The sequence below is a fragment of the Podarcis liolepis genome (genome assembly GCF_965112155.1).
Source record: "Podarcis liolepis genome assembly, chromosome: Z".
NCBI classification, from domain to species: Eukaryota; Metazoa; Chordata; class Lepidosauria; order Squamata; family Lacertidae; genus Podarcis; species Podarcis liolepis.
Genome location: NC_139570.1, coordinates 22,777,329 through 22,793,389, shown reverse-complemented (window position 1 = coordinate 22,793,389; position 16,061 = coordinate 22,777,329). Strand labels below are relative to the sequence as shown.

Genomic DNA, 16,061 nt, shown 5'->3' with positions numbered 1-16,061 from the left:
CACAGTAACTTAGCAAGAAAAGCTTTCTCGGTGTTTTATCTCCATGCCAGCAAACAGGGGCTATTCTGTATGTTAAAGACAGGGCAGAGTCAGGTGTTGTTTGTTTTTTATATAAAAAAGTGACTAGCCTTAAGATCCAGTGTGGCAAGATGGTTAAAGTATCCTTGTCCTACATGATCTCCATATGTTTTGAACTCCAACTCTCATCACTCCCAGCCAGCATGGGAGCTGTAATCCAAAACATCTGGAAGGTACCAGGTTGGGAAAACTGGCTGAATGTCAGACTAAAACTGGGGAAACCTAGATTCCCTGGTCCTGAATGGGGTAACTGTGCCCCTGAAGGACCAGGTGCGCAGCCTGGGAGTCATTTTGGACTCACACCGGTCCATGGAGGCGCAGGTTAACTCTGCGTCCAGGGCAGCTGTCTACCAGCTCCACCTGGTACGCAGGCTAAGACCCTACCTGCCCATGGACTGTCTCGCCAGAGTGGTGCATGCTCTAGTTATCTCCCACTTGGACTACTGCAACGCGCTCTACGTGGGGCTACCTTTGAAGGTGACCCGGAAACTGTAATTAATCCAGAATGCGGCAGCTAGACTGGTGACTGGGAGTGGCTGCCGGGACCACATAACACCAGTTCTGAGAGATCTGCATTGGCTCCCAGTACGTTTCCAAGCACGATTCAAAGTGTTGGTGCTGACCTTTAAAGCCCTAAACGGCCTCGGTCCTGTATACCTGAAGGAGCGTCTCCACCCCCATCGTTCAGCCTGGACACTGAGATCCAGCGCCGAGGGCCTTCTGGCGGTTCCCTCATTGCGAGAAGTGAGGCTACAGGGAACTAGACAGAGGGCCTTCTCGGTAGTGGTGCCCGCCCTGTGGAACGCCCTCCCATCAGATATCAAAGAGATAAACAACTACCTGACATTCAGAAGACATCTTAAGGCAGCCCTGTTCAGGGAAGTTTTTAATATTTAATGCTATATTGTTTTTAACACTTTATTGGGAGCCGCCCAGATTGGCTGGGGAAACTCAGCCAGATGGGCGGGGTATAAATAATAAATTTATTATTATTATTATTATTATTATTATTATTATTATTATTATTATTATTATTTTATTATAGTGAATGGGCTGCTCCCCCACCAACCTCACTGTGCCCTCAGCTAGAGCCCACCTGTCTGGCTCTCATACTTGCAACAACCCGAAGGAATAGTGCTGCCTGTTGGCTTTCTCCTTCGCATTCTTTCATTATTCCCTAGCAGAGCTCAGCAGGGGGGAGAATGGGGAGAAAGCTAGAATTATTTCCCCTGCTGGTTATTGGCTCTGGCTCTCTGGCTCCATCTACTGTCAGTCTCCTTGCTTTCTGACCTAGCAGACCCAACAGGCACCAGCCGCTACTCACAGGCAAAAGAAGCAGCTGGAAATGATCTCACCAACATGCCACATTTTAGGTATTTTCAGAACCCACTTGAGATATGCAACTCCCTTCGAGCAGTCTGGAGTGGTATATCCAATACTTCTGCATAGGTGGATTCAGCCTCCTGGGTGTGAACGCAGCTAGTTCACTCAGCCATCTAAAAGGGAAATGGGTCTGGAGAGGTTAAATGCCATGCAGCTCAAATTATTGTCCCTAGCTGTGGCAGTCACAGCAAAGTCGCCATTCATAACTTGCCAGAAAACGTACGCCTCCCCATGCTCATGATGCCATGTGAATAGGCTATGTTCTTGAGCCATGTATTCAAAATCTCACCAAACCTCCACTATAAATTGGAAAGCTCAGGAGAACTTCTTTGCAGGCTATCAATGAATGATTAATACAGTTTATAGAAAATGATGTTCATTTACGGGATTGAGACACAGGGGACGAGCCAATCTATGTGGGGTTGTGTTTTTCCCTTCTTTCTTTCTTTCTTTTTACAAGTGAGCTAATGCTGCTGTTAGATTCAGGAAACTGCTTGAGTCCACTGGATAGGAGCCACTGGGCTGCAGCTAGGCGCTGCATGGCAAGGGCACACAGAGCCTGTAGAAGAGAAACAGAAAGGGCTGTTTGTTTGCTTGTGTGGTGCTCCTGCTCCCCCCCCCCTCCTGCCCCCACAGTGGAAGGAACTGAGTAATCTTCAGTGGGTTGTTTACATTCTGGGGTGAGGGGTGACAGCTGTAGGGAGAAGAAAAGCGTTCCTTTTCCTATTAAAATTTGACCCCATTGGCTAAAATTCACCCCTTCAGGATAATGGAAGTTTCAGTTGATTAAACCACAGATTCAGCTGATTATAGCACACAGCCCACGTTTTTTCATTCATTCTCTGTAGTCTGTGGGTTGACCCATTTGCAACGGGTTGGGAATGACAAAAGGTGTATAAGTAGCCAGACAGAAAGAAAGTTTTCTTTGCCTTTCATAATACTAGAACCTGGTATTATCCAATGAATCTCCTACAGTGGGAAGATCCAGGACAGACAAAAGGAAGTATTCCCCCCCCCCACAGCACATAGTTAAGCTATGTAACTTGCTGTGACAAGATGCAGTGACTTCAGAATATTAGAAGAGCTTTCCTGAATCAGACCAAAGGCCCATCTAGTCCAGCTATCATGTTATCATGTTAAGTTGGTCAAGAGAAATCCGAAAGCAGGACTTGAGCGCACGCCACAGCACTCTTTCCCACTCGCAATTCTCCACTGGGATTCAGAACGACCATGGTTAGTTGCCACTGATAGGCTTAACCTCCATTAATTTGTCCAAACCTGCTGAATCCGTCTAATCCTCTTCTAAACGCAGAATTACAATATCTAACTGCATGGCTCTTTCATTCTGCTCTTATCTAAGTTTCCTACAACCCGTTCCTTCCACATTCGCATAATCAAACTCGATGCGACTCTTTTGTTATTCAAGTCTCTAGCAAGGACTCCCCTGCCAGCAGCCCCTCTCTCCGACTGCATCGCCCACCACCCTTTCGCACAGGAAGCGACCCCTCCTCCATTGTCAAAATCGGACCTTTTGAAACTCAGCTCGTCCTTGCCTGGGAAAGCAGAACCCCCTCCTTTCTCTGACCAAAAAGGCTTTCCGAAAGAGAGAGCTCCCACCCGCTTGCAGCCATTGGCCACCTCATGGGAACCCAAAGGACGGGGCGGAGTTCTGGGCTGCTTAGAACTGCTCGCCATCCAATCAGAAATGCCTTCTATTGGGAGATTGTTCCCCCCCCGCCCTCCCCCTGCTTCTCCGCGCGCACGACGCTCACAACTCCGGCTCAGGGATTGGAAGCGGGGCGCAAAAGCCCATCTCCAAAGAGGAGGTTTCGCCGCCCGCCGCCAGCCCTTTAAACAAAGGCTTGGAGGGTTTGCTCAGCGAGCGCCTCTGCCTGCTTCTCTGTTTTTGAGGAAATTTCTGTGCGTTTTTGGAAGGCGCAAATAGTTTTGTTTTGGGGATCCAGCTCCAAAGTGTCACCGAAACAACATGGAACAGATCTGTGTATTGCAACGCCGGGCGGCAGGAAGCTTCTAACTCGGACCTACAGCCTGGCTGGATCTGGAAGTAGTCAGTGGCGCTAATCACCCCACCTTGGGAAGGTGGTCTTTGCTGTGTAAGTTGACTTTTCCGTTTGTTTCTTTGAATTCATTGCTAATTTCGCCTTTTAAAAAAACGTGACCAGATTTCTAGTACGTCGCCTAGAGAGGTGAAGAAGCGCCTATAAAGAACAGACGAATAAAATCTCTGCTCACCACCACTGTCCTTTCCCTATGATTTCAAACATTTCCTAGTGAGGCCTGATCCGGTGTGTGCCACACAGCGTGATCCTAGGCATATCTACTCAGAAGTAAGTTCTGTTGAGTTCAGTGGGGTGTGCAATAAGGTACGATAAGTGCGGCATCAGACGATCACTTTCAGCCACACCTTTCTGGCGATAAGCCCCTCTGATCTCGGCGGTACTTACTTCTGAGTAGACATGCCAAGGGTTCTGATCTAAGGCTCCTGAAACCGATAAGACGACTAATTTATTTCGGCAGGGGTCGCGGTGGGTGTAATCTTTCTGCTTTCATGTCTGAGACTTTTAAGCAACAGTTTTTATAAGAGGCCCACGAATCTTCTCACCTTGATGTAGCAATACAAAACTTCCTTTCTTTTTTTCTTTTGAGAGTGCTTTTAGTTCCAAAGTTTCTGCAAATCTGTGTTTGCTCGCAATAAAAAGATACCACAGTGCACATTTTCTGATTGTGATCACTGAATGGGGCTTCAGTCATCACACCACACCCCCATAGCCTCCTTCTCTTTAAATCCCATTAAATATTCTTTTTCTGTTTTTTAAAAATGGAAGTTTGGTATTGCCCCCCACACTTGTTGACTGCTTTACATTTCTGCATTTTTAGTGTAAGTTGGAACAAACACATACATTTACATAGTGCTTTGGCCATCTTCTCTGCAGCTAAAGTGCTAAATCCTTTTAGAAAAGTACAGATTTTAGTTTTAACTCTATGGGTCAACATTAAACAGTAGTTTGGGGTGTCTACGTTTTTACATTTTACATTTCAGCACTCAAAAGACATTCCTGTTATTGTAAAACTTATCTTGTTTTAAATCATATCTTTATTTCTGTGTAAAGTATGATTAAACAGGCAATAGATCTGGACACTTGATTTTTCTTTCATCTGTGTGATTCCACTTAGGTGCATGATAACAACTGCTATCCAGTGAGTTGTTGTCATTCCAATGGTCAGATAAAATCAGAGTATCATAAAGCACAACTGAAGCAAAAACAAGAGAAATAAAATGTAATAAATGTTTTGAAATGTAATGCTCCTTTATTCCCTAGTAAATTATTTAGGACTGCTTAACTTAGGATCTAGCCAGAGTTCTGCCCATTTCTTCATTCATTTCTGGGATTTGTATCTTTCCATGTTTGTATTATGAGTGGATTACAGTATTTTATTGTATTACACTGATAATACGAATATTGATAGATACAAACCCCAGAAATGAATGAATGAATGAATGGCTGGATTGTGAGTAAATGTAGCATACAGTAATTATGTATGAAGCCTGAAACTACAGAGCTACAGTTCTCAGCACCCTTAACAAACTACAGTTCCCAGGATTCTTTGGGGAAAACCATGTGCTTTAAAGGTATGGTGTGAGTTCAACCCAAGTGCAAGACTACCTCCATCAGTTCACTGTTAAGCAATGAGGTGCCAAGTATATTAGCAGCAGGTTATATCTAACCAAGTTCTGCTCAGAACGGACCCATTGAAATTAACTGGCCTAAGCTAGTCAGGTCTACTAATTTCAATTTGTCCACTCTATAACTAACATAGAATACAACCCAGAATCTCAAATCTGTCCTGAGTGCCTGATACAAGGAACAAAGATGTGTCCCATCTTGAACTGCTATGTGGTCTCAAAGCACCTCACCATGTGCACAAAGCCTTGATAGATCAAACCAAAGGTTCATCAGGCCCAGAAGTCATATGGTCACAGAAGCCAACCAGATGTTGGATCAGACACCCACAAGGAGGTCGTGTTGAGAGCAATAGCTCTCTCCCCACTGTTGACCCACAGTACCTGGTATTCGGAAGCATGGATCTTAAAGGCTATATTTAACCACTGTGACTAGTGGTCATTGATAGCCTCATTGCCTGGCTCCCGTTCCCAAAACACAACAACATGCACACAGGTTTCCATCTGTTTTTGGGTGCTGTTGGGTGATGAATTTGAATAAAGATGGCAGACTGAACCTTTCCAAACAGCACTGATTTTTTGTTTTTGAATTCCTGAGCGACACCAACTTGTCATCTATAATGCTGTCAAACTACTGAGCATCAGAAGGGTTATTTCTGCTCAAAGTATGTTGTGTTTAATATAAATAATTTCTCATTGTATATAAATACAATGGATGGTGGAACTAGAAGGATGGGGAAGTTCAGAGTTCAAAATCTGCTCAGGATATCCTCATGTCTCGGTATTCTTCATTGCTTTTCTCCTTAGTTAGTGAACTGCAGGGAATAAAGCAGGAAGCTAACTGGATTGCTCTGGATTGATTTCAGAGTTTGCAGAAATAGCCAAAAACGAGCAAGAAACCCAGATTGATTTCAGAGAATATCTTGGTTTCCTCTTCTGCTTCTAAAGCAAACCTCTTTCCTAGGGGAAGGGCCATAGTGCAGTGGTAGATCTTTTGCATGCAGAGGGTCCCAAGTTTAACCCCAGGCATCTCCAGGTAGTTCTGGGTATGTCCCTTGACTGAAGCCTTAGAGAACAGCTGTCATTCTGTCTATAGAATACTGAGCTAGATGGACTTGGTACAAGGTAGCTTTCCTGTGTTCCTAGTTTTAAGTTACTTGGTAAACTCAATTGCTTGCCTTTCAGGTGGAGGAATCAAATGCTTTTTCTCTCCTTTTCCTTTAAGAAAAAAAGGGGGGTATTACCATTGCAATAGTCATATTGTATTGAATTTCTATGAACATTCAGTTTTGCTAGTGAGTAGTTGAGCAAGGAGAAATGGTGGAAGATGGATAAGGTTACTTGGCTGTTGTAACTGTCTTTAATTCAGAAGGGTTTAAGGACATAGAATTTACTATCTGGATGGTTACCAATTCCAGATTACCTTAATCTTCAACACACAGAATTCATAGGATAGCTGTGAGTGGCATTAATATTAGACTGTTTGTTTTGGAATTGTTGGCCTTAATGAATGGTTTTGAGAACTATGATGCAGCTTGTAATGGGCAGACCAGACATGAATTTTATCTTGTATTCTAGTGCTGCATAGTTATTTTCTCCCCTAGCTATCTGGAAATGAGTGGGTGGGGGTGGGGCGAAAGAAGCAAGCTGCATCAGAATTGTGGGAAGAAGAGAGATACTTGTTCCCTGATTACTGCTGCCTCCACTTACCTCCCTGTAAGTTCCTTGGGGCAGAAGTCTGCTGTTCTTGTATTATGTAAAGCACCATGTATCGTACATTGATGATGTGTGTGTGTGTTTATATAGTGTGTTTTATATAGTGTGTTTTATATAGTGTGTGGGTGTGGGTGTAGGGGGGAAGGTTTGGGAAATCGTCAGCCATCTGAAGGATTCATGGGGTATCAGTGTCAATAATGAATTGCATTTTGTTTACCAACTATGTTAAATCGTATTTTAAAAATATACACATTTTCTATGTGCGTAACAATGCAAATGGCATAATTACCGTAGCAAAGAAACGATTCCTTAGTTTAAAGAAATCCCTTTAAAACATAAGAAAAGTCCTGCTGGATGAGACCAAAGAATCATCTAGTACTCCTGCATTATGTTCTCGCAGGAGCCAGCCAGTTAGAAATGGTATAATACTGCTTTAAATGTATAGTGCAGATGTGACCTCTGACTCCCCTTCTGGTGTCACTCAACTACTTGAGTTTGGTATTTGAAGGAGTGATTGGACATTTGGAAATCTCCTGTTTGTGTCTCTGTCCTATCTGAAACTGGGGGTGGGAGATGTGGGCTAGGAGAGTTATGTTTGATTTGGTAGGTCACAAACTGTGCATTTCCAGCTTACCAAATCTGCAAATTTTTCTTGGCAAAAGTTTTCCAATCACTCATTGGAACAACAAGGAAATAAAAACAAGTGCAGGTAATTCCTTAACAAAAGTAGTACAAATGGAATAAGGGGCCTTTTTCATCAGTGCTCTTGCGGGTAAAAGAGTCCAGATGAGAGTTGTGTGTGGCAGATCTAAGGATGATTTGTCAGCAAGTCTTTTGAGAGCCAGCTTTTGAATGTAATATTTATTTCCTTTCAAATGCACAGCCTGCAGAAACCAAAAAGGTAAGAGCTGTAGGGCAGCTGGGGTTTGTTTTATATAACTAATGCACATATTTATTCAACTGGACATATGCAAATTTATGTTTTGAGTCTGCATAAATGCAAGTACTCATAAAGCTGAGCCCAAATTTAGATGCATAACCAGAAAGATTGGGAATCCCCCCCTTTTTTTAAATGAAGCTGTTAAAAAGAAAGAAATAGGCTTATGCATAAAAAGGTTTCTTTTTCTTTTATTAAAAATTGCAAGTTCCGCGAACTGTCTCGCCAGAGTGGTGCATGCTCTAGTTATCTCACGCTTGGACTACTGCAACGCGCTCTACGTGGGGCTACCTTTGAAGGTGACCCGGAAACTGCAATTAATCCAGAATGCGGCAGCTAGACTGGTGACTGGGAGTGGCCGCCGGGACCACATAACACCGGTTCTGAGAGATCTGCATTGGCTCCCAGTACGTTTCCGAGCACGATTCAAAGTGTTGGTGCTGACCTTTAAAGCCCTAAACGGCCTCGGTCCTGTATACCTGAAGGAGCGTCTCCACCCCCATCGTTCAGCCCGGACACTGAGATCCAGCACTGAGGGCCTTCTGGCAGTTCCCTCATTGCGAGAAGTGAGGCTACAGGGAACCAGACAGAGGGCCTTCTCGGTAGTGGCGCCCGCCCTGTGTAACGCCCTCCCATCAGATGTCAAAGAGATAAATAATTACCTGACATTCAGAAGACATCTTAAGGCAGTCCTGTTCAGGGAAGTTTTTAATATGTAACGCTGTACTGTTTTTAACACTCGATTGGGAGCCTCCAGAGTGGCTGGGGAAACTCAGCCAGATGGGCGGGGTATAAATAAATTATTATTATTATTATTATTATTATTATAATATAAGTTCCTGCATTGATCCATTGGGTGAATATACATGCACACAAAAGCAACAGTACTTTTTAAAGGATTTACTGAAAGGTCACAAGGAAATGAGTGAGCATCTTGAGATCATCAGAACACAAGTTTGATTAATCAAAAAAATGTGATTATTTTTTTTATCCCAATAAGCTATATTCCTCACTGTTGCAGTGTTGCTTTATGGATTTTTGGAGAAATAAAGGCCCCATATGCAGCATGTATGATAACACAGTTACATTAAACGGTAGGTGCAAAGAACTGCAGTTTTTTAAGGGTGAAGAAAGTGGTTAGATGAGATCCCTATTCCCACCACAGAGCTACAGTTTCCAGAGTAGTTTTACCACCCCCTAAAAAAATGCTTATGGGTGCTCTCATTTTCCTATTCATATTGAAATAAGGCCAAAGTTAGATTCACAAAATGTTTAGGGGTATGCGTCCCCCTGTGTCCCCCCAGAGAAAAGCACTGAGTTTAACAGTCAATCCCTCTTCCTAGGGAACTCTGTGAATTGCAACTCTTTGAGGTGAAGACAGATCTCCTAACAACTCTCAGCACCCTTAAGAAATATAGGTCCCAGGATTTGGTGGGGTGCGGAGGAGCCACGGCCGTTTAAAGGGATATAATAGTGCTTTAAATGTATACAGCAGATGGGACCACGGTCAACAATGGAGGGGGGGTCTTATGATAGAAGGGAACTTGGGTTATATTGAGAGATACATTGCAAGATAGCTTAGTTGGTAGAGCACGAGACTCTTAATCTCAGGGTTGTGGGTCCAAGCCCCACGTTGGGTGAAAGTTTCCTGCATTGTAGGGAAGGACTAGATGATCCCTGTGGTCCCTTCCAATTGTGTGATCCTATGAATTATCTGATCACTCAGCTTATTGGCTAAGATGATTCCCTGAGGTCACCCAGTAAGCTTCATGGCTGGCTTGAGCTGGAACCCAGTTCTTTCCAGGTCTTCTCCAATACTGTAATACTATACCATATTGCTGTTAATATCATCATTCCTGTATAGTGCTATCACCTCTCCACTGACATGTACAATGAATATTTTACAGGTCTGTGGAGCTCAACACCTATAACACCTGACAATTGGCCATTCTGACAAGGACTGATGGGAGTTGTAGTCCAAAACATCTGATAGCCAAAGGTTGGAGGATGCAGATCAGGCATAGGCAAACTTGGCCCTCCAAATGTTTTGGGACTACAACTCCCATCATCCCTGACCACTGGTCCCGTTAGCTTGGGATGATGGGAGTTGTAGTCCCAAAACAGCTGGAGGGCCGAGTTTGCCTATGCCTGATGCAGATGTACACTGTGCATATCATACATATCATTACAGTAATGTGCACTCTGTACGGTTGGCTGGTGTTCTTGATGCAGGGATGGGAAACCTGTGTCTTACCAACATTTCTGACCATTGGGGCTGCTGGGTCACCAGTTCCCCAACCCTTAATGACAATGAGGCCGAAGTGAGGAGCAGCTTCATAGTTTACAACCCGTACTCATGCAGCGCGATGCTGTGTGTTTTTACACAGAGGTATGTCCCTCTGAGTCCATTGGATTGTATCCCAACTCTAGCTCTATTTAGAGTAAATCCATTGAAATTAAGGGGCATGCCTAATTGAAGTCTGGGTAGGACTTAGTTAAGATTTCCTTCCAAATCAGCATGTTTAAGATTGTAGCAATCTTACACAAACTGATTAGGAAATAAATTCCATTGGATTTAGTGGGGCTTACTTCTGAGTAAACACATAGAGGACCAAACTGCATACTGTTATTCTATCAGATTTAGCTTGTTCTTGAATTTTAAAGAGGGGGAAGGACGTTAAGTGCAAGATAAGTACAGTGGTACCTTGGTTTTCGGATGTCTCAAAAGTCGAATGTTTCGGCTTTTAAATGCCGAAAACCTGGAGGTAACTGCTTCGTTTTTTGAATGCTTTTTGGAAGCTGAACATGCCATGTGGCTTTCGTATTGAGTTTTCCAGACATAAATGCTTCTGGAAATGCCTGCTTCAGTTTTCAAATGTTTTGGAAATTGAATGGTCTTCCAGAACGGATTGCGTTCAAAAACCAAGGTTTCACTGTATTTGTTATTTCCTGGCTCCGCATATAAGTTTAATACAGATTGTACCTTGAAAACTTGTTGGATCTGAATTACAGAAGCAAAATAAGCTATTGGGCAGAGTGAGATGCAGTGGATGCTGTGAGACAGGGAACAGCAGCAAGGTGTCAGAGTGCAAGTGTGTGCCTTTCCTTTTATATGCCTCCTACCTCAGAACTGAGGGACGCAGGTGGCGCTGTGGGTTAAACCACAGAGCCTAGGACTTGCTGATCAGAAGGTCGGCGGTTCGAATCCCCGCAGCGGGGTGAGCTCCCGTTGCTTGGTCCCTGCTCCTGCCAACCTAGCAGTTCAAAAGCACGTCAAAGTGCAAGTAGATATTTATCTACTTTATAGATTCATCTACTTTATATTTATAGGTACTGCTCCGGCGGGAAGGTAAACGGCGTTTCCGTGCGCTGCTCTGGTTCGCCAGAAGCGGCTTAGTCATGCTGGCCACATGACCTGGAAGCTGGACGCCGGCTCCCTCGGCCAATAAAGCGAGATGAGCGCTACAACCCCAGAGTCGGTCACGACTGGACCTAATGGTCAGGGGTCCCTTTACCTTACCTTACCTCAGAACTGAAGCAAAATGGTGTGAATTTTTCCAGAGAACTCTTGAAATTGCCTAAGATTTGCTATTTCTGAAGCCATACGAAAAGAGGAGGAATTTGTCATTTGATGTGGTTCCAGGCTCGTGACTAATGGTTCCTTTTGTCAAAAGCATCCTGGCTCAGATGTTAGATCATGTATTACAACAGGACACAAACCACTGGAATGTCTTCTGTTTCTCCCACTGCAGATGTTTGCCTCCTGTAGCCATTCTGCAGGGCCCCAAACCACTTCTGCCAGTGTTGCCTTTTGCGTGCTTTATCTGCATGTGACTTACCTGCCCACTCCAGGGACAAAGATCAAGCTCTGCATCCTTGGATACTTTCATTTGCCAAAACTGAAGTTTCCATAAGTCCCCTGCTTTCTTTAAGCTGACTCCTTTCAGCGTAATATTCCCAGCACTGTCAGACAGTGTCAGACAGCACGACATGGAGATGACTTTAACCTACAAAACATGCTCTTTCCGGCTCGCTGTGGTCCTTCCCCAAATAGAACCAAGTACTATGTCGGACACCAAATATAATAGAACCTAGAAATGTTCTTTGAAAAGACAACTGCTTTAGAAGGCAAAGAACACACAGGTGAAACAGGAAATACCTGTGGGTTTTTTTAAATGCACACATACTATACAGCACAAGGGCCATATTCCCTTCAGGGCAACTTCCCAGGAGTCAGCCGTGGGCAAGGCCAGAGGGAAAAGTGACTGGAGCAACAAATGCAAATTTCACCTTTGTACAATAGGCTAACTCACATTCCCCTCTCCATCCTCTATGCAGGCAAGCAAGAGGCATTATCAGAGTTCAAGGATACATTCCAGCCAAGAGCATGTGAAAAACAACATTGAAGGACTGGGTGATTAGGAGTGGTTTGTTGAGGTGATGTGGTTGGAAGACTTCTGAGGGCCAGAGAAAGAGACCAGAAATGTTGATTAGGTTCCCTGCCCAAGGTTCCCGTCTCCTGGAATACAGCATCATTCCCCACACTGTTGTTTCCAGATATCGCTGGGCTACAACACCTGTTGGCCCCAGTCAGCATGTATGCTTGAATCCAACTCATACACAGAGAAAACCCATTGAAATCAATAGACACGACTAATGTAAGTCCATGGATTTCATTGGGTCTATTCTGAGTATTACTTAGTTGGATTCAGTCCAGAGAGTCTGGCCCCCATCTGCACAATATCATGCCACTTTAAACAACCATATCTTCGTCACAAAGAATCCTGGGAGGTGTTGTTTGCTAAGGGTGCTGTGAGTTGTGAGGAGACCTCTATTCCCCTCACAAAATCAGATCCCAGAGTGGTTTAGCAGTCAATCCCTCTTACCAGGGAACTCTTTGAGGAGAAGAAGAGTCTCCTTAGCACCTGTAACTAACTTCCCACAATTATTTGGGGGATGTTTTATATAAATTGGGAGGTACTAAGACTAAGTATTTGAGAACTGATTGCTTTTTCCTTTCTGGTTTCCCCCAGGAGAATGGCACCCATCACACCTGTGTGGCAACAAGCATTCAGTCAATATCACTGGAATATGCTCCTTAAGGCGAGCAGGGCTTCCTGACTTTCATTGCATGGATTCCACTTAATTTGGCTTTGCAAAGTGCAGAGCTGTAATGGGGAATCACAGCAACAACCACACATGCATGACGGATGATTCCTTCAAGTACAACCTCTATGGAGCTGTCTACAGCATGGTGTTCATCCTTGGCTTGATCACCAACTGTGCTTCCTTGTTCGTATTCTGCTGCCGCATCAATATGCGATCTGAGACCACCATTTTCATGACCAACCTGGTGGTCTCTGACTTACTCTTCGTCTTCACCCTTCCATTCAAGATTTTCTACAACTTCAACAGGCACTGGCCCTTTGGAGACCTTTTGTGCAGGATCTCAGGGACAGCCTTCCTGACCAACATCTACGGGAGTATGCTGTTCCTCACATGCATCAGTGTTGACCGTTTCCTCGCCATCGTATACCCGTTCCGATCTCGCACCATTAGGACAAGGAAGAATACAGCGATCGTGTGCATGGGTGTGTGGATTCTCGTCCTCAGCGGAGGGATCTCAGCATCCTTGTTCTCCACCACCAACACTTACAACACTAGTACAACGTGTTTTGAAGGCTTTTCCAAAAGCATATGGAAGACCTACTTGTCCAAAATTACAATATTTATTGAAGTGGTTGGCTTTCTTATTCCCTTGCTGCTCAACCTCATTTGTTCATCACTGGTCCTGAGGACCCTCCGGAAACCTGCCACGCTTTCCCAGATTGGCACCAACAAAGAGAAAGTGCTGAAGATGATTGTAGTACATTTGGCCATCTTCCTGGTGTGTTTTGTGCCTTACAACTCCATCCTTTTCTTGTATGCCCTTGTGCGTTCTCAGGCCATAGCAAATTGTTTCTTGGAGAGATTTGCGAGGACATTCTATCCAATCACGCTGTGCATCGCCACTCTGAACTGCTGCTTTGACCCTTTCATCTACTACTTCACATCAGAGTCTTTCCAGAAATCTTTCTACATAACCCCCCACCTCAAAACTGACTCTCTTTTCAAAACTGAAACTCCCTTAACAAAGATTGCCCTACCGGTGATGCAGGATGAGATGAGCGACCAAGCCATTACAAAGGGGGGAGAGTTGACATCAGAATCGAATTTCTGAGTCTGAGATTTTTGCACTGACAGGAGGCTGAGAATTGGACTTCAGAGGAAACTCTACATAACTCACTGTCTGGGAGAAGGGAATGGGGATGAGAGTTGAGAACCACAGGGAAGCGTTTTACATATGTGTGTATGTACGCAGCCAGTTGGGTGCTCATTCTGCCTTCGGCAAACCTTATCATCATATCTTAACTCAAATAACACTGTCCTTTTGTATGATTTGCTTTTGAAGCTATGAAATAATAAAATATTTCACTTTGCCTTGGGGTTGTTTTTTTAAAAACTACAGCTGATTATTGTTATTTGGGGTTCATGCACAATTTCCAACATTTGGCATTCTAGTAAGTTATTTTTCTATGTATTTCTTGCCTTCCAAGGAGTCTTGCTTTGAATCTCCACTAATTTTGCCTCTAGTGAAAGGGCTCTGAAGCATCCTCTGGTGGCATCAAAGGGCAGCATGAAATATATGGGGGAAGGTGTTCTTTCAGGTTCTCCCAGCAACGCCAGTTGGTTGGAGGAACTGGTCATTACTCCGCATCGGAATGGTATAGGAAAGGACCCAAATAGGTTTCTTGGTGGTTTGCAAGTATTAAACACAAGTACACAAGCATTAAAATTGAAGGTACATCTGTATATTATTACCTCCACATTAATTAATATGCTACTATCCTGCCCTTTTTTCAGTCTGGAGCACAATTTCATGAAGAGCAACAATAAAAGACAACCATATACCAGTAAAAGACATAATTAAACCAGATAATCAAATAATATACCATAAGCAGCAACAACAGTATCTGCTACTCAAAAAATAATTACAGTGGTACCTCGCAAGACGAATGCCTCGCAAGACGGAAAACTCGCAAGACGAAAGGGTTTTCCGTTTTTGAGTTGCTTCGCAAGACGATTTTCCCTATGGGCTTGCTTCGCAAGACAGAAACGTCTTGCAAGTTTGTTTCCTTTTTCTTAAAACCGTTAATACAGTTGCGACTTGACTTTGAGGAGCAACTCATAGCACGCGGTGTGCGTCTCCGTAGGGGCAAGAACGCGTGAAGGCGGGTTCTGAGGGAGAAGGAGCTTTGTTTCGGCGAAAAATAGCAAGGCGCGCACACTTCCCTCCCCACAACTCCCAGTTAGGGAGGCCAGGCTCCAGGGCTCTTCGGACGGGGCTCCTTCCTTCTCCCCCCCCCCCCCAGCGCCCCGGCGGTGACAAGAGCACCTGCCCGGGTCCTCCGGTGCTCAGCCTGTGAGGGGCGCCCCCTACCTGCATCTTCGCGCTTTCCAACCCCGCAATGGCTGCGGCAAGTTTGCCTCTCGGGGTGTGTGTGCGAGTGTGTGTTCTCCTCGCCCCGCTTGAGTTAGTCCCGGCGCAGCGCAGGCAGCAGGTGAGTCGCCCTTTGGCAACGCGGAAGGCGCCGGGCCAGGCAAGGTCAGCTCGGGAGCCACTGGGGACGCGCCCCCGCGCTCCTCTGCAATGGGCTGGATGCACTCCTCTCCGCTCACGCGCTTCTGGCTGGCTGGCCGGCTGCAGCAGCAACAGGGGCAATAGGCATCCACCGTCGCCGACGCTCCCTCCCTCCCTCCTGCCCGCGGTGGGCGGCTGGCTGGCTGGCGCTCTCACTTTCTTTCGGGCTGCTGCTGCAGAAGGGATTTTGCACCAGACAACTTTTAGGCCGGTAGGAGTTTTGACTACCGCGGCGACAGCAGCAGCAGCAGCAAGATGGCGCCGACTGTAGTGCAAAGGGTCGGAGCAAGGCGAGCCGAACCGATCCCGGGGGCTCAGGCAGCAACCTCCGCCCCGCCTCCCCCCACGCCCCGCACCCGCCTCTCCCTCCCTCCCAAGCACCCCCCTTTTTTGAGGTTTTTGAAGACTTTGGTGATTTTTGAAGCTTTTCCAAAACTTTCCCGACACCATGCTTCGCAAGACGAAAAAAATCGCAAGACGAAAAAAATCGCAGAACGAATTAATTTCGTCTTGCGAGGCACCACTGTATAGCAGGATAAGTGAGCTCATGGTGCCTTTGAATC

The 16,061-nt window shown here is 45.0% G+C and overlaps 1 protein-coding gene across 2 annotated transcripts; it reads left to right on the top strand.

Annotated features, from left to right (window-relative positions):
- The first annotated feature begins 3,220 nt into the window (after positions 1–3,220).
- On the top strand, positions 3,221–14,296 carry LPAR4 (lysophosphatidic acid receptor 4). Of its 2 annotated transcripts, XM_083484798.1 has the most exons (3): positions 3,221–3,575; positions 7,764–7,781; positions 12,851–14,296. In XM_083484798.1, the coding sequence occupies exon 3, from the start codon at positions 12,991–12,993 to the stop codon at positions 14,035–14,037; it is 1,047 nt and encodes a 348-aa protein (XP_083340924.1). In that variant the 5' UTR covers positions 3,221–3,575; positions 7,764–7,781; positions 12,851–12,990; the 3' UTR covers positions 14,038–14,296. The 2 variants fall into 2 exon arrangements, with proteins under 2 accessions (XP_083340924.1, XP_083340923.1); XM_083484797.1 differs by lacking the exon at positions 7,764–7,781.
- Positions 14,297–16,061: the final 1,765 nt, after the last annotated feature.

Bases quoted from the DNA above. Each gene is read 5' to 3' on its own strand.
- LPAR4 (XM_083484797.1), top strand. From the start codon at position 12,991: ATGGGGAATCACAGCAACAACCACACATGCATGACGGATGATTCCTTC.